Here is a 21,084-nt window from a genome sequence, read left to right as displayed (position 1 = left end):
GAATTGGCTGACATTTTACACAGGTCTCCAACATGTAATAATATAATAATAGCAGAGCAAATCTTTTCTTATATCCTTTTTTGCCTAAGAAGAGATGCCGGGAAAAGAACTCGGCAAATGCGATCCATGGTGGAGGGTATGTAAGATTCGGCCCGGCCGAACTTAGCACGCTTTTACTTGTTTAACCTGATATAGCTCCCGTATAAACCGATCGCCCGATTTGACTTCTTGAGCCCTTACAAGCCGCAATTTTTTTTCCAATTTGGCTGAAGTTTAGCATGTAGTGTTTTGTTATAGCTTCCACCAACTGTGCTATGTACGGTCCAAATCGTTCTATAACCTGATATAATTCCACACATAAACATAAAACATAAACCGATCTCCCAATTTGACTTCTTGAGTCTGTACAAACCACATTTTTGTCCTATTAGGCTGAAATTTTGCACGCAATGTTGTGTTGCGACTTCCAAAATACGGCCAAAATCAGTCTATAATCTGATATAGCTCCAATGTAAACCGGTCTCCCGGTCATCCTTTTCCGGTTCCTAGAAATTTAAAACCGTATCGTCGTAAGATTTAAGGATGTCTGTCCGTCTGCTGTTATCATTCTACAGCCTTTAAAAACTTAGTTATTAAGCCGAAATTTTGCACAAATATGAATATCGCCTGTATTATAGAACAAACTGACTGCTGACTACTTTAAGACCATTAACTCCAATTTTGACGAAGTCTATTTTAAGCTTAATGAATTCGTCCATTTTTTGATTAGTGAAAATTCACATGTACTTCACGAGTCAACACTTCATCCACAAACCAATAACTATTTGGTGCGGCATGCATGCCGGGGGCGTCATTGGGCCATACTTCTTCGTTGACAATGACATTTGCCATGTTAACGTGAAATCGAAAAATCCAAACCTCAAAGCAAGTCAATTCCATTTTTTGATTAGTGAAAATCCACATGTACTTCACGAGTCAACACTTCATCCACAAACCAATAACTATTTGGTGCGGCATGCATGCCGGGGGCGTCATTGGGCCATACTTCTTCGTTGACAATGACATTTGCCATGTTAACGTGAAATCGAAAAATCCAAACCTCAAAGCAAGTCAATGACATTTGCCACGTTAACGTGAATAACAACGCTATCGAACCTTGCTAACTGACTATTTTCGGCAGGAATTGGAAGTTATGGACCTGGATAACATGTGGTTTTAGCAGGACGGTGTCAAAAGCCACACAGCACACGTAACAATCGATTTATTGAAGTGTGAGTTTGGTGAGCGTGATATCTCAAGGAATAGCTCAGTCGAATGGCTGACTAGTTCGTGCGATTTAACTCCTCTTGACTATGTTCTTTGAGGCTACGTCAAGTCATTGGTCTAAACAAACAAATAGACGAGTTAAGAGGAGCTCAGGGCCAACATTGAACGGAAAATAGCCACCTTTTCGGCTGAAATGTATGGAAACTTGCTCGCGGTGGCCATATACAGATAAAAATAATTTTGAAAAACAACAACTTTTGTCGAAAACGCTGCGACAAAATTTGTTAATTTTCCTGCAACAATATATGCTGAATCTCATCGACTGAAAGAACAAATTTGTTGTTGAAAGGCACACTTGCAAGCCAACATATAACAACAACAATATTATTATTTTTTTTACCCACCACCGACGGATGGGGGTAAATTCATTTTGTCATTCCGGTTGCAACACATCGAAATATCCATTTCCGACCCCATAAAGAATATTCTTAATCAGCGTAAAAATCTAGCCATGTCCGTCCGTTTGCCTGTTGGAATCACGCTACAGTCTTTAGAAATAGAGATATTGAGATGAAACTTTGCAAGGATTCTTTCTTTGTCCATATGCAGATTCGAAGATGGGCTATATCTTGGTATAGCCCCCGATCCGCCGATTTAGAGTGTTAGGGCCATAAAAGCCACATTTATTATCAGATTTTGCTGAATTTGAGGACAGTGAGTTGTGTTAGGCCAGTCAACATTGCTCTTCAATTTGACCCAGATCGGTCCAGATTTGGATATAGCTGTCATATAGACCGATCTCTCGATTTAAGGTCTTGAGCCTATAAAAGGCGCATTTATTGTCCGATGTCGCCGAAATTTGGGACAGTGAGTTGTGTTAGGCTCTTCGACATCTTTCTGCAATTTGGCCCCGAGCGATCCAGATTTGGATATAGCTGACATATAGACCGATCTCTCGATTTAAGGTCTTGAGCCTATAAAAGGCGAATTTATTGTCCGATGTAGCCGAAATTTGGCACAGTGAGTTGTATTAGGACCTTCAGCATCCTTCTTCAATTTGGCCCAGATCTGTCTAGATTTGAATATAGCTACCATATAGGCAAATCTCTCGATTTAAGGTTTTGGGCTAATAAAGGCGAATTTATTGTCCGATGTCGCCGAAATTTGGGACAGTGAGTTGTGTTAGGCCCTTCGACATTCTTCTGCAATTTGGGCCAGATCGGTTCAGATGTGGATATAGCTGCCATATAGACCGATTTCTCGATTTAAAGTCTTAGGCCCATTAAAGGGGCATTTATTGTCCAATTTCGCCGAAATTTGGGACAGTGAGTTAAGTTAGTCCCCTCGACATGGTTCTGCAAAATGGCACAGATCGGTCCAGATTTGGATATTGCTGCCATATAGTCCCATCTCTCGATTTAAGGTTTTGGGCTCATAAAGGCGAATTTATTGTAAGATGTCGCCGAAATATGGGACAGTGAGTTGTGTAAGGCTCTGCGATATCCCTCTTCAATTTGGCCCAGATCGGTTCAGATTTGGATATAGCTGACATATAAGGCGATCTCCCGAATTAAGATTTTGGGCCAATAAAAAGCCCATTTATTGTCCGATGTCGCCGAAATTTGGGACAGTGAGTTATTTTAGGGTCTTCGACAACTTACTGCAATTTGCCTCAGATCGGTCCAGATTTGCATATAGCTGCCATATAGACCGATCTCTCGATTTAAAGTCTTGGCCCTATAAAAGGCACTTTTTTTATCCGATTTTGCTGAAGTTTGAGACAGTGAGTTATTTTAGGCACTTCGACAACTTACTGAAATTCGACTCAAATTGGTTCAGATTTGGATATAGCTGACATATAAGCCGATCTCCCAAATTAAGGTTTTGGGCCCATAAAAGGCCCATTTATTGTCCGATGTCGCCGAAATTTGGGACAGTGAGTTGTGTTAGGCCCTTCGACAACTTACTGCAATTTGTCTCAGATCGGTCTAGATTTGCATATAGCTGCCATATAGACCGATCTCTCGATTTAAAGTCTTGTCCCCATAAAAGGCACATTTTTTATCAGATTTTGCTAAAATTTGATACAGTGACTTATGGAGGCCTCCGTAGAGCAGAGGTTAACATGCCCGCCTATGACGCTGAACGCCTGGGTTCGAATCCTGGCAAGACCATCCGAAAAAAAATTTCAGCGATGGTTTTCCCCTCCTAATGTTGGCAACATTTTTGAGGTACTATGCCATGTAAAATTTCTCTCCAAAGAGGTATCGCACTGCGACACGCCATTCGGACTTGGCTATAAAAAGGAGGCCCCTTATCATTGAGCATAAATCTGAATCGAACTGCACTCATTGATATGTCAGAAGTTTGTCCCTGTTCCTTAACGGAATGTTCATGGGCAACATTTGCATTTGCATTGACTTATATTAGGCTTTTCAACATCCGTATCATATATGGTTCAGATCGGTCTATATTTGGATATGGCTCCAAAAAAAACAATAGTTTGTTCTACAAAATTGTACAATGACTTGTACTTGACTACATTTGTCGAATTTGGTTCAAATCGGACCATATTTCGATATAGCTGCTATGTGGGCATAAGTTATGCATTTTTCACCAGATAATGGCGAAGGGTGATTTACATATATACTAAGGTGGTCCTTCGACATGACTTCTTGAGCTCCTAGAAGCTGCAGTTATTAATCGATATCTGTTCCGTTGCTACTTCCAACAATCTTGTCAAGTATGGTCTGAATCGGTCTATAACCTGATGTAGGTCCTATATAAATCAATCTCCCTATTGAAATATTGGGCCCCCAAAAGCCGCAATTATTATCCATCCATCTTTTTATCGTGCTACATGTGAACTTATGGCACATATTAGGTCAATAACTTTAACAGGTGTTTAAGATAATTAACCAGGTGACGTCATAGCAAGGTTTGTGTCCATATTTAAGATTCTGGAAGACCAAAATATGCCTGGATTTTGCCAAGTTCAAACCAATCCGAACTTTTACTTGGTTTCCAAACTACCCAAGTCACACCTTGCATTGCCATTTGCATTCGAAAAATCCAAACCCCAAAGCAAGTCAATGCTCAACTTTTTCCTTATTGTGATCACTGGCAATTGTCTTTGATTTTTTTCCCAACATCCAAATGTGTGATGGATGATGACCATGGCATGGATGGTCCTTTGCATAACGACGAACCTAACATCCAGTCAGTTTAAAATTATAATTCGAATAACAAAAATGTAAAACTAAATTAAATAACACGAAAAATAAAAATAAAATGCAAAAAAATTCACTCGTGCAAATAAAATTGTAGACTTGCCAAGTGTCAGAAAGGATGCTGCAAAGGATGTTAGGAATGAGTGCCATTTGGTAGTCCTAGCGCCATGAGCATGAGATGAGAACAAACGCACGATGTGCTGTGAGGTAAACTTTAGAAGGGAATCTCTTAATAAGCAAAGGCCACATAATAACTCATACATATTTCATGGGCTGGCAAAGGTAGTGGGGAAGGTGGTAAACAACAAGCGGGCGAGTGTTCAAAACACTTGTGCTGTACCAAAGTAGTTGCCACAAGTGAGTGCATCTTGTTTTTATTTACTTGACCAAAGACTTGAGCAAAAAAGGACTTTCTACCCTATAATCAGTAATGAACAAAATTTGCCATAAAGGCATTATCAGTGCATTGCTGGCCATGTTATTAATATGGGTCTATATCGGACTCTATATATCTTGATGTAGTATGTTCCAAGTCGGTTCAGAACCTGATATGGCTGTCATTTTAACCAATGTCGGGTCTTGACTTCTTGAACTACTAGATTGTGGTATTCTTATCCGATTTGGCTGGAACTGTTTATGAAGTGTTTGGTTTATAAAGCTGCCCTACGATAAAAACCAATCTCCCGATTTTACTTCTTGAGCCTCTATAGGGCGCAATTCTTATCTAACTTAGCTTACATTTTGCACGATGCCTTCTACTATGGTCTTCAGCATCCAAACCAAGTATGGTTCGAATCGATCCATAACCTGATATAGCTTCAATAGCATTGATATTTTTACCAATTATCCCTTTTACCAATTATCCTTTTTACCAACTATCCTTTTTACCAATTATCCTTTTTACCAATTATCCTTTGTTTGTCTTTTAAGAGATACCAGCCAACAAAAATTTCAAATGCGATCCGCGGTGGCGGTTTATAAGATTCGGCTCGGCCGAATTTAGCACACTTTTACTTGTTACACTCACCACCGTAGGATAGGGGGTATATTCATTTTGGCATTCCGTTTGCAACACATCGAAGTAACAATTTCCGATTCTACAAAGTATATATATTTCGGATCGTCGTAAAATTCTAAGACGATTTAACGATGTCCGTGTGTCTGTCCGTCTGTCCGTCCGTCTGTTGTCATCACTCTATAGTCTTCAAAAATTGAGATATTGAGCTGAAATTTGCCACAGATATGTCTTTTTGATGCACGCTGGTTAAGTTCTTGAACGAACCAAATCAGACCATATTTGGATATAGCTGCTATATAGACCGATCTGACGATAAAGGGTCTAATGCCCATAAATGCTTTATTTTTTATACGATTTCACTGAAATTTGAAACAGTGAGTAGTTTTAGGCCTCCCGACATCAGTTCAGATCGGACTATATAAACCGATCTGCCGATAAAGGGTCTAAAGCCCATAAAAGCTTTATTTATTGCCCAATTTCGCTAGAATTTGAAACAGTGGATTATTTTAAGTCTACCGACATCTGACCTATGTATGGTTCAGATCGGACTATATTTGGATATAGCTGCTATATAGACCGATCTACCGATTAGGGGTCTGAAGCCCATAAAAGCTTTATTTTTTAACCGATTTCGCTGAAATTTGAAACAGTAAGTAGTTTAGGGCCTCCCGACATCTGACTTAAATATGGTCCATATCGGACTATATTTATATATAGCTGCCATATATATCGATCGGCCGATAAAGGGTCTGAAGCCCATAACAGATTTATTTATTACCCGATTTCGCTGAAATTTTAGACAGTAAGTAGTTTTAGGTCTCCCGACATCCAACCGAATTATGGTTTGGATCGGACTATATTTAGATATAGCTGCCATATAGACCGATCTGCCGATTAAGGGTCTGAAGCCCATAAAAGCTTTATTTATTGCCAAATTTCGCTGAAATTTGAAACAGAGGGTTATCTTAAGCCTCCTGATATCCGACCTAAATATGGATCAAATCGCTCTATATTTAGGTGTAGCTGCCATATAGACCGATCTCCCAATAAAGTGTGTGAAGTCCATAACAGCATTATTTATTACCCGATTTCGCTGAAATTTGAAATAGAGGGTTATTTTAAGCCTCCCGATATCTGACCTAAGTATGGTTCAGATCTGACTATATTTAAATATAGCTGCCATATAGACCGATCCCCCGATAAAGGGTCTGAAGCCCATAAAAGCTTTATTTTTTAACCGATTTCGATGAAATTTGAAACAACGAGTAGTTTTAGACCTCCTGATATAGGACCCAAATATGCTTCAGATCGGACTATATTTAGATTTAGCTGTAATATAGACCGATCACCCGATAAAGGGTCTGAAGCCCATAAAATCTTTATTTTTTAACCGATTTCGCTGAAATTTGAAACAGAAAGTAGTTTTAGGCCTCCCGACATCTGACCCAAATATGGTTCATATCGGACTAGATTTATATATAGCTGCCATATATACCGATCTCCCGATAAAGGGTCTGAAGGCCATTAAATCTTTATTTTTTATTCGATTTTGCTTAAATTTGGAACAGTGGATTATTTTATGACCCCCGATATCTGACCTAAATATGGATCAAATCGGTCTATAATTAGGTATAGCTGCCATATAGACCGATCTCCAGATAAAGAGTCTAAAGCCAATAAATGCTTTGTTTTTTAACCGATTTTGCTTAAATTTGAAAGAGTGAGTAGCCTTAGGCCTCCGAACAGTGGACCCAAATATGGTAAAGATCGGACTGTTTTTAGATATAGCTGCCATATAGACCGATGTGCCGATTAAGGGTCTGAAGCCCATAAAATCTTTATTTTTTAACCGATTTCGCTGAAATTTGAAACAGAAAGTAGTTTTAGGCCTCCCGACATCTGACCCAAATATGGTTCATATCGGACTGGATTTATATGTAGCTGCCATATGTACCGATCGGCCGATAAAGAGTCTGAAGCAAAGTTCGGCACGTTCGAACTTAATGCCTTTTTACTTGTTTTTATTTTTCCTCTGTAGTTGTAAAGCAGTTACTTCATAATTTTGTACATAAAATTCTTTTGACTTACCCCAAAAGAATACCCCACAGCCAGGACATATTCAGTAAAAGATAAGCCAATGCCGCTATGACACTGACCTCTGCTATGGTGGGCACCAAAGTCAAACGTGTTATCATAAACCATAATTTCTTAAAGGCATTGGCATCCAGGCCCAAACCAGCCAGCAACATAATATTTATCAAAGCCATCTCCCTGAAAAAAAAAAAAACAATGCACAAAGCAAAAAACAAATACCAGTGAAAGTATTTCCAAGCATTTTGGCTATACCAGCATTTCGCTTACCTTAGAAATCCCTCAAATTTGGCATATCCCGTAAAGTCAGCCAAACCCACATTGGCATAGAGCACACCGAAAAACAGCATGCCCAACATATCGGGTAAATTTATGAATGTCACCAAAATGCCCGCTGTCTGGGCACCAACAAAGAGCAACACAATGCGCATTATCACCGTATTGGGTCCAGCATATTGGGGCATTAGAAAGTAACCCAAAGTCCATAGGCCAATAAATATGAGCAAAATGGCCAGGGGCTGCGATGAAACCGGATAATTTCTTACTAAGTACTGCCATCTGAAAAGGAAAGAGAAGTTATTGTGTATGTGTGTATGATTTATGCGAAAGTGAAAGCATTTTAAGGTTTGAATGTGTGTTTACCAAAGAGAAAATGTGGATTACAATTTAACCTTGAAAATGGTGTTGTGGGGGTACACTAATACAGTCACTCAGTTTGTAACACCTTGAAATGTTGATCGGACATGCCATAAAGCATGTTTTGGGCTGCCCAAAAAGTAATTGCGGATTTTTTAAAAGAAAGTAAATGCATTTTTAATAAAACTTGGAATGAACTTTAATCAAATATGCTTTTTTTACACTTTTTTCTAAAGCAAGCTAAAAGTAACAGCTGATAACTGACAGAAGAAAGAATGGAATTACAGAGTCACAAGCTGTGAAAAATTTGTCAACGCCGACTATATGAAAATCCCGCAATTACTTTTTGGGCAACCCAATACAATATATGACGATCACGAATATATTTACATTATGTATTCTTGATCGCCTTGACATTTTATGTCGATCTAGCCAAAATGGCTTAGGACCTTGTTTCTACTTTTGACTTTATCCCAATTAATGTGGCCTGTTGGGAGAATGTGTAAGAGCTGTGAAACTGTATTTTGGACACTTGATGGTCGGAATCGTTGCTCCATCGACTATCACAATCAGCTCATTATTCACTTCACGCGTATTTGTTGTGAACGTATGTAGTTGTTGGTGGTAGATATCTTCAAATCTCTTGCAGCAAAATAAGCGGCAAGTTCGTTGAACTAGACGTTTAGCCTATTGCAGGTGCCATCAATGGGTGGTGGGCCTGGGGCAATGATCTCACAATCATCCACATATGATACGATTTGAATGCGGTCTGGAATGGGTGGGATGGAGGTTAAAAAGTGCCTGAGATATCACCCCGCCTTAGGAACTCCCGGTTTCCACTTCCACTTACGACTGGCCACCACACAGATAATTCGTGAACCAGCGTTTCAGGTCTGGCTGAAGAGACTTGTTGGTGATGTCCTCAAATGATTTGACATAGCTGACCGTGTAGAATGCGTTCGATAGCTCCAGTGCCACGAGGACCGTCCTATTACATAGCCTGGGCTGCTTGAAGCCATGGCAAATGTGTGCGCTGATGGCATGTAAAGCAGTTATTGGAGTATGAAGTTTTTGAAATCCATGCTGATACTCGTCGAATGGAAATTATTCAATGGGGCTCGGGTGAAGTAGTCCCTCAAGTGTCTTGGCTACTGGTGAGAGAAGGGAGATCGGTCTGTACGACCTCCCCTTACTCGGTTCCTTTTCAGGCTTCAGTAGCGGGATAACTCTATCCATCTTCCAGACATCGGGAACGATAAGAGTATTCAAAGACAGGTTGAGGACAATTATAGGGTACTCAACTCCAGGTAGATCCAGATTCTTTAGTGAAAAGTTTCCGTCGGGGCCCAACGCCTTGGATAATTTGGCGCCACGGATGGCATTCGTAACTTCATCCGCGGTAAATTATGATGGCTGTCCATCGGCTCGGAGACCACGGATAGGACGAATGACTCTCCTCCTAGCCTTGTCATTCTCATGATGCATAATAAATTGACTGGCGCGCCTCTTCGGATCACTCAAAGTTACGGCGCCAAAAGTGATTGAGGTCCTTTCGTCCCTTCTCCCGGAGTTCAAGAGTGCCATAACAGTTGACCGCAGCTTGACAAAAACGGTACCTAAGTTACATTGCTCCAAGTATTCAAGCCACAAATTACGCATATGTACGTCGACTACCCTGTTTATTTCCAGATTTAGCTCGCTGGTTCGGGGGTTAGTGGGGTCAATATAACGAATCCCATCACGCTCGTCTGCGAGCATTACTGCCTGCCTCGGGAAATTGGGCCGCACTTGGGTTATTCGTCCGGCTAATATGAAGCGAGCGGTGTTAATGACGTCTTGGAATTTACTCTCGACAACTAGCACATTAGAAAAGGTGTAAGTTCACAGAAGCTCCGTTTTGCGTAGTATCTGAAGCCGACCCATTCGGCGTTCTTCTCATTGATGAACGTCCGGTGTTCCGAGATTATAAAGTCGGGTGGTCAGTCAATGGTGAGAATTATGGGGAGGAGGTCTGATTCCAATGTAATGACGGCTAGCCAGGATCTATCACTCACGAGATCCGGGGATACAATGGAAATGTCTGGCAAGGTGCTGCAGCTCCTCGTAATACTAGTGGGGGCATCCTTATTCACCGTGCAAAAAGTGGAGCTTTCAATCCGCTCTGTTAAAGCTATGCACCGCTGTTCGTGACCTAAAGGGGAGAGTCCCATGACATGTGATGTACATTAAAGTCTCTTACAACCAGGCGTTTATGGCCCAACGTTGGGCCATTAATGTCGGGCCTGTAAACTTGACCATTAGTTGGCACACAAAAACGAACCTATCCACTGCTTCCCATATTCGCACAGTACCTTCTAACATATTTAGTGCGACTTTATTCCCGTGGTGACGTAAGGCCAGAACATGATCGAAAATACACCCACTCCATGCACCGATTACACTTCACCGACACCGACCAATAATGGAGGCCAATCTGGATAAGAGCTGCGCCTTCTAGAGACTCAAGAAGTCAAGAACAAAGATCGGTTTATAGGGCAGCTATATCAAAACATGAACCTATGATGACCCAACCGACTTACACTCATAGCAAATAGTTGTGCAAAATTTAAAGCACCTATCATTATTGCTTCGAAAGTATGCGAGCTTTTGACAGACAGACAGAAAGGCAGACGGGCATGGCTAAATCTAAATTCTTGATCGTATCGACGTTCTGAGTCGATTTAGCAATGTCCGTCCGTCTGTCGAAATCATGATAGAAGTCTAACGAGTTAAGCTAGCTGCTTGAAGTTTTACACAGATACTTAATATTGATGTAGGTCATTGGGGATTTCAAATGGGCCATATAGGTTTAGATTTAGATATAGCTGCCATATAAACCGATCTCCTGATTTGACTTCATGAGCCCCTGGAAGCCGCATGTTTTGTCCTATTTAACTAAAATTTCGCATGCAGTGTTTTGTTATGACTTCCAATAACTGTGCCAAGTATGGTCCAAATCGGTTAAATAACCTGATATAGCTCCCATATAAACCGATCTCCCGATTTGAATTCTTGAGCCCTTACAAGCCGTAATGTTTGTCCGACTTGGCTGAAATTTTCCATGCGGTGTTCTGTTACATCTCGCAGCAATTGTGCCAAGTATGGTCCAAATCGGTTTAATAACCTGATATTGCTCCCATATAAACCGATCTGCCGATTTTACTTCTTGAGTCCTTACAAGCCGTAATGTTTGTCCGACTTGGCTGAAATTTTCCATGCGGTGTTCTGTTACATCTCGCAGCAATTGTGCCTAGTACGGTCTTAATCGGTCTATAACCTGATATAGCTCCCATATAAACCGATCTGCCGATTTGACTTCTTGAGTCCTTACAAGCCACAATTTTTGACTAATCTGGCTGAAATTTTGCTTGCGGTCTGTTATGACTTTCAAACACTGTGTCAAGTATGGTCCAAATTGGTCTTTAACTTGATATAGCTCCCATATAAAGCGGCTTCTCGATCGTCCTTGTTTGGTTTCTAGAAGCTTTAATTTTTGCTGGTTTGACATAAGTTGGGTATGTAGAATAAAATTATGCCACTCATCTATTGGGTTGCCCAAAAAGTAATTGCGGATTTTTCATATAGTCGGCGTTGACGAATTTGTTTACAGCTTGTGACTCTGTAATTGCATTCTTTCTTCTGTCAGTTATCAGCTGTTACTTTTAGCTTGCTTTAGAAAAAAAGTGTAAAAAAAGTATATTTGATTAAAGTTCATTATAAGATTTATTAAAAATGCATTTACTTTCTTTTAAAAAATCCGCAATTACTTTTTGGGCAACCCTAAATTTGTTATACTTTACACCACTTCTGTGGTACAGGGTATTATAACTAATGGTGATTTCGATTCTGAAAAAAAATGTTACACTAATGTTGCACTTATACGGGACAACATTTTGGGAATGCTGCCTTATCCCTCTCATAGTTTTACACTTTTTACATTTTCAATCGAACATGTTAATATGCCCGTATATTGTAATTTCAACCAAATAATGCTGTAAAATGTAGCAATGCATCTAATATGCCGTTAGCTAAATAAAACGCGATTACTTTTTCCTTTTTTTATGTATTTCTTTTTAATATTTTGCCAAACATTCTACAAATTGTTTTCTTCTTCTTCTTTTCAACCAAAATTTGCTTGAACGGTGGCATGCACATGAGATGATAGCAGCTGATTTAAAGTGCGGCATTCTCCATCCTAGCCTAGCCACGGTGTAGAAAATGCAGCATTTTTTCACTTTCAGTGGGCAACACCATTACAAACGAACATTTACCCGGTGGTGGGGTTACACTTTTTTGGAGAATCGAACACAAAATTTCGATCTCAGTGCAACATGTCGAAAAAATGCTGCACTTTTTTTCACAATCGAAATCACCATAAGTCAATTAGTTTGTAACACCTAAAAGGAAGAGAGATAGACCCATTGACAAGTATGCCGATCGACTCAGCATCACTTTGTGATTCGATTTAGTTATGTCCGTCTGTCTGTCTGTCCGTCCGTCTGTCCGTCTGTCCATATTAATTTGTGTACAAACTACAGGTCGCAATTTTCATCCGATCGTCTTTAAATTTGGTATGGGCATGTTTTTCGGCCTAGAGACGAAGCCTATTGAAATTGGAAAAAATCGGTTCAGATTTGGATATAGCTCCCATATATATGTTCGTCCGATTTGCAGTAATACTGCAATAAAATGGTCATTTGTTAACCGATTTCGAAAATTTCGAGACATTGGGCAGGAGAGATTTGCTTATGACTCTCATTATTACTGGTGAATTTCATAGAAATCGGCTCAGATTTGGATATAGCTCCCATATATATGGTTGTCCGATTTGCAGTAATAATACAATGAAATAGTCATTTATTAACCGATTTCCTAGAAATTTGGCAGGAAGGATTTTCTTATGACTCTTAATATTACTGTTAAATTTCATAGAAATCCGTTCAGATTTGGATATAGCTCCCATATGTATCTTCGTCCGATTTTCAGTAATACTGCAATAAAATGGTCAGTTGTTAACCGATTTCCTAGAAATTCGGCAGGAGGGATTTTCTTATGACTCTCATTATTACTGGTGAATTTCATAGAAATCGGCTCAGATTTTGATATAGCTCCCATATATATGTTCGCCCGATTTGCAGTGATACTGCAATAAAATGGTCATTTGTTAACCGATTTCCTTGAAATTTGGCAGGAAAGATTTTCTTATGACTCTTAATATTAAAGTTAAATTTCATAGAAATCCGTTCAGATTTGGATATAGCTCCCATATATATGTTCGTCCGATTTGCAGTAATACTGCAATAAAATGGTCATTTGTTAACCGATCTCCTTGAGATTTGGCAGGATGGATTTGCTTATGACTCTTAATATTACTCTTAAATTTCATAGAAATCAGTTCAGATTTGGATATAGTTTCCATATATATGTTCGTCCGATTTGCAGTGACACTGCAATAAAATGGTCATTTATTAACCGATTTCTTAGAAATTTGGCAGGAAGGATTTTCTTATGACTTTCGACATTACATGTTAATTTCATAAAAATCGGTTCAGATTTGGATATAGCTCCCATATATATGTCCGTCCGATTTGCAGTAATAATACAATGAAATGGTCATTAGTTAACCTATTCTCTTGAAATTTGTTAGGAAGGATTTTCTCTTGACTCTAGTGAATTTCGTGGAAATCGGTTCAGATTTAGATATAGCTCTCATATACATATATATCGCCCGATTTTCACTCCTAGAGCCAATGCAAGCGCATTTATTGACCAATCCTCCCAAATTTTTTTAACAACGCTTTTCTCGCTGATATCCACAATGTCTATAAAGTTTGCCCGAAATCGGTTCAGATTTAGACATAGCTCGCATATATGTGTTCGTCCGATTTGCAGTGATATTGCAATCAAATGGTCATTTGTTAATAGATTCTCTCGAAATATGGCAGGAAGGATTTTCTCTTGACTCTCGACAATATAGGTGAATTTCATAGAAATTGGTTCATATTTAGATATAGCTGTCATATATGTATATCGCCCGATTTTCTAGAGGCATTGCAATCGCATTTTTTGACCAATCTTGCCAAAATTTTGCACAACGCTATCTCGACGAGTACCACATTATCTGAGAAGTTTGCTCGAAATCAGTTTAGAATTATTGCGGATTTTTTAAAAGAAAGTAAATGCATTTTTAATAAATCTTATAATGAACTTTAATCAAATATACTTTTTTTACACTTTTTTTCTAAAGCAAGCTAAAAGTAACATCTGATAACTGACAGAAGAAAGAATGCAGTTACAGAGTCACAGCTGTGAAAAAATTTGTCAACGCCGACTATATGAAAAATCCGCAATTACTTTTTGGGCAAACCAATAGATATAGCTCCCATATACATGTTCGTCAAATTTTGGGTAATTTGCAATAATGTTGTCATTTGTGAACCGTAGTTATTATAGTTTGTACATGTATTTGCTCGAAATGTGATACGGATTGTTTAACAACCCATCTGAAAACATCCGGCGAGGTCCATCTAAATTGTTTCACAATTAGACATAGTTCCCACTTTGTACCTATAGGGTAGGTGTAGGGTATTATAAAGACGGCACCGCCCGACTTTTGCCTATCCTTACTGGTTTTGTATTAATTTTTACCAAAATCCATGGATTCGGCCCGGCCAAACTTAGCACGTTTTTACTTGTTCAAAACCTCTATTAAGCAAGTGTTTCTTTTCTAGTATCAATGAGTGCAGTCCGATTAAAGATTAATCTCAATGATAAGGGACCTCCTTTTATATGCCTAGTCCGAACGACATGCCGCATAGCGACACCACTTGGTAGAGAAGTTTTAACATGGCAGGATACCTTACAATTATCCAGCAGAGAAGTTTTACATGGCATAGTACCCCACAAATGTTGCCAGCATTAGGAGAGGAAAACCACCGCTGGAAATTTATGGTGATGTTCACGCCGGGATTTGAACCTAGGCAGACATGCTAACCTCTGCTCCAAGGTGTCCCACTTTAAATTCTTTGGAGTATTAAAGTCTTTTAAAATACTTTACTTAACCCCCCCTAAGCGATACACTTCCAACAAGATGTATCTCAACACTTGCATTTTACCCTCAAAGGACCCCACTATCGAATAATGATTGAAATTACACAACACAACAAACGAAGTGAAACCAGCAAAAGGAACATAAAACAAAAACAACATAAAACTGGTGGGTTCATTATAAACACACACAAACGCACACACACACATTATTTCTCTATTGTAATTAACATGATTAGGAAGGTCATTAACAGCAATTATCGTTACAATTATTGTTATTATTATTGTAATTTAATGTAACAAGAACAAAAGCTGCCACAGTTATAAACAATGGCCACGCGAACATACCACTAAACGTTTACGAGTTAATGCTCACTCAACATTTTTGGGGAATGCCAGCTGGAACAACAGCAACAACAACAAAATTAATGCAGTAAATTTGAGAAAACAAATAGGTGGAAAGGATTTTCCTAGGAAACAACTTTTTCCCCTCTTCAAAGGCAATTTCTAGTGAAAATTTGTTTTGATTAGTGTGTCAGTCATTATACGAAATAGTTACTCAATATTGTGACATTGTCGTTAAATTCAATATAGCATATACATATAAGGTAACATGTTTTTATACCCTACACCATAGGATGGGGGTATACTAATTTGGTCATTCTGTTTGTAACACCTCGAAATATGCGTCTGAGACCCCATAAGGTATATCTATGCTTGACCGTCATGTCATTTTATGTCGATCTAGCCATGTCCGTCCGTCTGTCCATCCGTCCGACCGTCCGTCCGTCTGTCTGTCGAAAGCACGCCATTTTTCAAAGGATTAAAGCTAGCCGCTTGAAATTTTGCACAAATACTTTTAATTAGTGTAGGTCGGTTGGAATTGTAAATGGGCCAAATCGGTTCATGTTTAGATATAGCTGCCATATAAACCGATCTTGTGTCTTGACTTCTTGAGCCTCTAGAGGGCGCAATTCTTATCGGATTTGGCTGAAATTTTACACCAGGTGTTTTGTTATGACATCCAACAACTGTGATAAGTATGGTTCAAATCGGTCCATAACCTGATATAGCTGCCATATAAACCGATCTTGGGTCTTGACTTCTTGAGCCTATAGAGTGCGCAATTCTTATCCGATTGGAATGAAATTTTGCACGACATGTTTCGTTACGATATCCAACAACTGTGCCAAGTATGGTTCAAATCGGTCCATAACCTTATATAGCTGTCATATAAACCGATCTTGGGTCTTGACTTCTTAAGCCTCTAGAGGGCGCAATTCTTATCCAATTTGAATGAATTTTGGCACGTAGTATTTTGTTATGATATCCAACAACTGTGCCAAATATGGTTCAAATCGGTTCATAACCTGATATAGCTGCCATATAAACCGATCTGGGATCTTGACTTCTTGAGCCTTTAGTTTTTTGTATGACTTCGGGCAGCCATGGTAGGTACAGCCCTTATAAGCCCATAACTTCATACAGCTCCTATATATACGATCCATGATGCAGGGTATATAAGATTCAGCCCTGCCCGATGTAACGCGCTTTTACTTGTTGTTGTTTTTTATTGTAACATTTTAAGTTTTCTTCTTGTTTTTAAAAAGGGCGGGGGGGGGGGGGGGGGACTATTAACAAATTTAATATTTTTATATGTGGCCCTCAGAAAGAAAGAAATACTATGTGCCTGTAAATCAAATTGCGTGTTTAACCCTTTTCACTTGTGTTACTGGCATTGCCATCAAGCATTCATGGCAGAAATTAAAAGAGGTTAATTGTAATAATTATGAACAATTAGAGCTGTAATTAGTTCGCATCACATGTGTCACGTACACTTTGTAATTATTACTATCACGACACACAAAAATATTTTGATTCTATCTAGGCTCATGTGTTCGAGATTAATAATTTGTTAGGTCCTGGCAAGTGTTATGAATGTATTAAAGGACAATCACATTAAGGCCTCATTATTGTCACCCATACAGAATAGTGGTAAATTCAATTTGTTGTTCGGTTTGCAACATATCAAAATGTAGATATACTGCCCTCATTACTTAATGTTATTGAACATTTTCCGATTTATGCACTTTCCAGCTTTCCCCGAAAAAAAGGAGTATATAGTACCAACAATTCGGGCGTTGTATGGATACACTCCACTTAAACCGATTTACTTTTCAAAAACCTTCATCTCATAAAAGGAGTATTTTTGAATCGATCTCGCTGAAATTTGGAACAGTGATTAGCATGAGAGCCTCGACGTTCGTGATGAGTGTGACCATACCATATTTGAATATAACAGCCAATTAAACCGATTTCCCAAAATCGGCATTAAGCAACTGTTGTATTATGCCATCGGATAGAAAATGTGACCTTTATGGAATCTTGATTTCTAGGAGGCAAGGGGTCCAATGCAACGTTTGAACTACCAAAGTGCAATCGGTTGAAAAACGCCTCCTGTATGAGCTGGGAACCTTAAATCAGGAGTTAAGTCCCCAGCTCATAAAGGAGGCATTTTTCAACCGATTACATTTTGTTCAAAAGTTCAAAAAATGCTTTAGACCCTTTGTATGGATGCAAAAAAAAAAAAAAAACAAGTAAAAGCGTGATAAGTTTGGCCGGGCCGAATCTTATATACCCTCCATCATGGATCGCATTTGTCGAGTTCTTTTCCCGGCATCTCTTCTTAGGCAAAACAGGATATAAGAAAAGATTTGCTCTGCTATTAGAGCGATATGAAGATATGGTCAGGTTTAGACCACAATTAAATTATATGTTGGAGACCTGTGTAAAATGTAAAATGTCAGCCAATTCGAATAAGAATTGCGCCCATTGGGGGCTCAAGAAGTAAAATACAGAGATCGATTTATATTGGAGCTGTATCGGCCTATAGACCGATTCAGACCATAATAAACACGTATTTTGATGGTCATGAGAGGATCCGTCGTACAAAATCGGCAAATCAGGCAAATCGGATAATAATTGCGAACTCTAGAGACTCAAGAAATCAAGATACCAGATCGGTTTATATAGCAGCTATATCAAAACATGAACCGATTTGAACATTATTTGACACAGTTTTTGAAAGTAAGAATAAAATGCGTCATGCAAAATTTCAGTCAAATCGGATAGGAATTGCGCCCTCTAGATGCTCAAGAAATCAAGTCCCTAGATCTGTTTACATCACAGCTATATCAGGTTTTGAACCGATTTGAACCATACTTGGCACACTTGTTGGATATCATAACAAAACACGTCGTGCAAATCGGATAAGAATTGCGCACTCTAGAGGCTCAAGAAGTCAAGACTCAAGATCGGTTTATATGGCAACTATATCAGGTTATGAACCGATTTAAACCATACTTAGCGCAGTTGTTGGAAGTTATACCAAAACACCACGTGCAAAATTTCATTTCAATCGGATAAGAATTGCGCCCTCTAGAGATTCAAGAAGTCAAGACCCAAGATCGGTTTATATGACAGCTATATCAAAACATGGACCGATACGGCCCACTTACAATCCCAACCGACCTACACTAACAAAAAGTATATGTGCAAAATTTCAAAGGGCTAGCTTTACTCCTTCGAAAGTTAGCGTGCTTTCGACAGACAGGCGGACGGACGTGGCTAGATCGACTTAAAATGTCATGACGATCAAGAATATATATACTTTTTGGGGTCTTAAACGAACATTTCGAGGAGTTGCCGAAATTAGTATACTCCCATCAAATGGTGGAGGGCACAAAAAAGAATCTGTGCAAAGTTTCAGCTAAGTATCTTCATTTTTATACCCACCACCATAGGATGGGGTTTGTCATTCCGTTTGAAGCACCTCGAAATATTCGTTTAAGAACCCATATAGTATATATGTTCTTGATCGTCTCGATGTTCTGAGTAGATATAGCCATATCCGTCCGTCCGTCGAAGTCAGAATAGCGGTTGAACGCATAAAGCTAGCCGTTTGAAATTTTGCACTGATACCTGATACTGATGTAGCTCGTTGGGGATTGCCAATGGGCCATATCGGATATAGCTCCCATAGGAACCGAACTCCCGATTTGACTTCTTGAGACCCTGGAAGCCACAATTTTCATCCGATTTAGATAAAATAGTGCACACAGTGTTCTCTTAAGACTTCTAACAACTGTGCCAAGTACAGTCCAAATCGGTTAATAGCCTGATACAGCTCCCATATAAACCGATCTCCCGATTTGACTTCTTGAGCAACTGGAAACCACAATTTTTGTCCGATTTGGTTTAAATTTTAAATGCGGTGTTCTGTTTTGACTTTCAACAACTGTGCCAAGTACGGTCCGAATCGGTCTGTAACCTGATATAGCTCCCATATAAACCGATCTCCCGATTTAAGGTCTGTAGCCCATAAAAGACGCATTTATTTTCCGATTTTGCAGAAAATTGGTTTAGTGATCTATGTTAGGCTTTTCGACATCCGTACCCTTCTATATGGCTCAGAAGGGTATATATTTGAATATAGCTGTCATATATACCGATCTCCCGATTAATGATCTTGAGGCCTGAAAAGACGCCGTTACTATCCGATTTCGCTAGAATTTGGCAAAGTGAGGTATGTTAGGCTCTTCGAAATGCGTGCTCAGTCAGGTCGCACTGGCTCTTAATTAAATACCAAGTACCAATATTACTCGAGACGACAAGTCGTGTTATTGGCGACTTCAAATATCCAATGGCCAACATCAGCGTCTGTTCCCAGGTTAGGGGCGGCTGGAGGCGAGAGTCGGATCTTGGAGCAAGCAGCTCGCCACAATGAGCTATTTAGGAACAAGGCCACCTCTCAACAGACGAAGGTTACACTATGCAAGACACTGATACTACCCGTGTTTTTAAATGGTTCTGAGGCAGGGGTACTTGTGAAAACAGATGAGGCAGTACTTGGAGTGTTTGAGAGAAAGATTCTTCTATGATGATTTATATGGACCAGTTTGCGTTAGCGGAGAATATATGCGTCGAATGCACCACGAAATGTATAAGCTGTTTGACGACGATAGCATAGTTACACGCATCAAAATACAATGGCTGCGTTGGCTAGGTCATGTTGTCAGAATGAATGAAGAAGCTCCAGCAAAGAAGTCTTTTGAAGGCAAACACGCAAACCGGGACAAACAAAAGCCCGATGAAAAGATCAAGTGGTGGGAGACACCTCAAAACTTGGTGTCAGAGATTTTAGAAAGAGCGTAGAAGATCGAGGCGCATGGAACGCTATTCTGCGTTCGGCTAGTGGGACAAATATTCTGTCATAGTAAATTGAAGTAAAGTACCGAACATATGTCGCCAGCATAAAGAGGGGATAACCGCCGCTGAAAAATTGGTAAAATATTCTAGGCAGGATTCGTACCCAGACGTCCAGCTTCATAGGCTGACAAGTTAACCTACGCTACGCGCTACGGTGGCCTTTATTTTACTTGATATAGGCCTTTATTTTACTTGATATAGACTAAAAATCTAAATGTTTTTTTAAATGTGCCCAATTTGATTTGGATCGGTTGGCATTTGGACTAAGTTAGTTTATAGACCAATTACTCGATTCAGTATGTTGAAATAATTTTTACTACCCGATTTCAAAAACATTGAGGGATGAGAAGTGTTCTGGACCCCTCCACTTTCTATCTTTTTATAGTCTATATCCGAATATAGACCGAGAACCCCAATAAATTGCTTGGGATCACAAAAAAATCATTTTTATCTAAATTCGAATATATCCGCAGTGGTGGGGTATTTTAA

At 39.3% G+C, this 21,084-nt stretch overlaps 1 protein-coding gene across 1 annotated transcript in view; it reads right to left on the bottom strand.

The window, feature by feature from the left end:
• Positions 1-21,084, bottom strand: part of LOC106092496 (sodium/hydrogen exchanger 9B2) — a 285,857-nt gene that overhangs the window by 83,652 nt on the left and 181,121 nt on the right. Inside the window, exons 4-5 of the mRNA XM_059362392.1 lie at positions 7,876-8,163; positions 7,603-7,785 (exon numbers count right to left, since the gene is read on the bottom strand). Coding sequence (XP_059218375.1) covers positions 7,603-7,785; positions 7,876-8,163 — 471 coding nt within the window. The remainder of the gene's footprint in view (positions 1-7,602; positions 7,786-7,875; positions 8,164-21,084) is intronic.

The sequence above is a fragment of the Stomoxys calcitrans genome, chromosome 2 (genome assembly GCF_963082655.1).
Source record: "Stomoxys calcitrans chromosome 2, idStoCalc2.1, whole genome shotgun sequence".
NCBI classification, from domain to species: domain Eukaryota; kingdom Metazoa; phylum Arthropoda; class Insecta; order Diptera; family Muscidae; genus Stomoxys; species Stomoxys calcitrans.
This window is presented reverse-complemented; position numbering and strand designations above follow the sequence as displayed.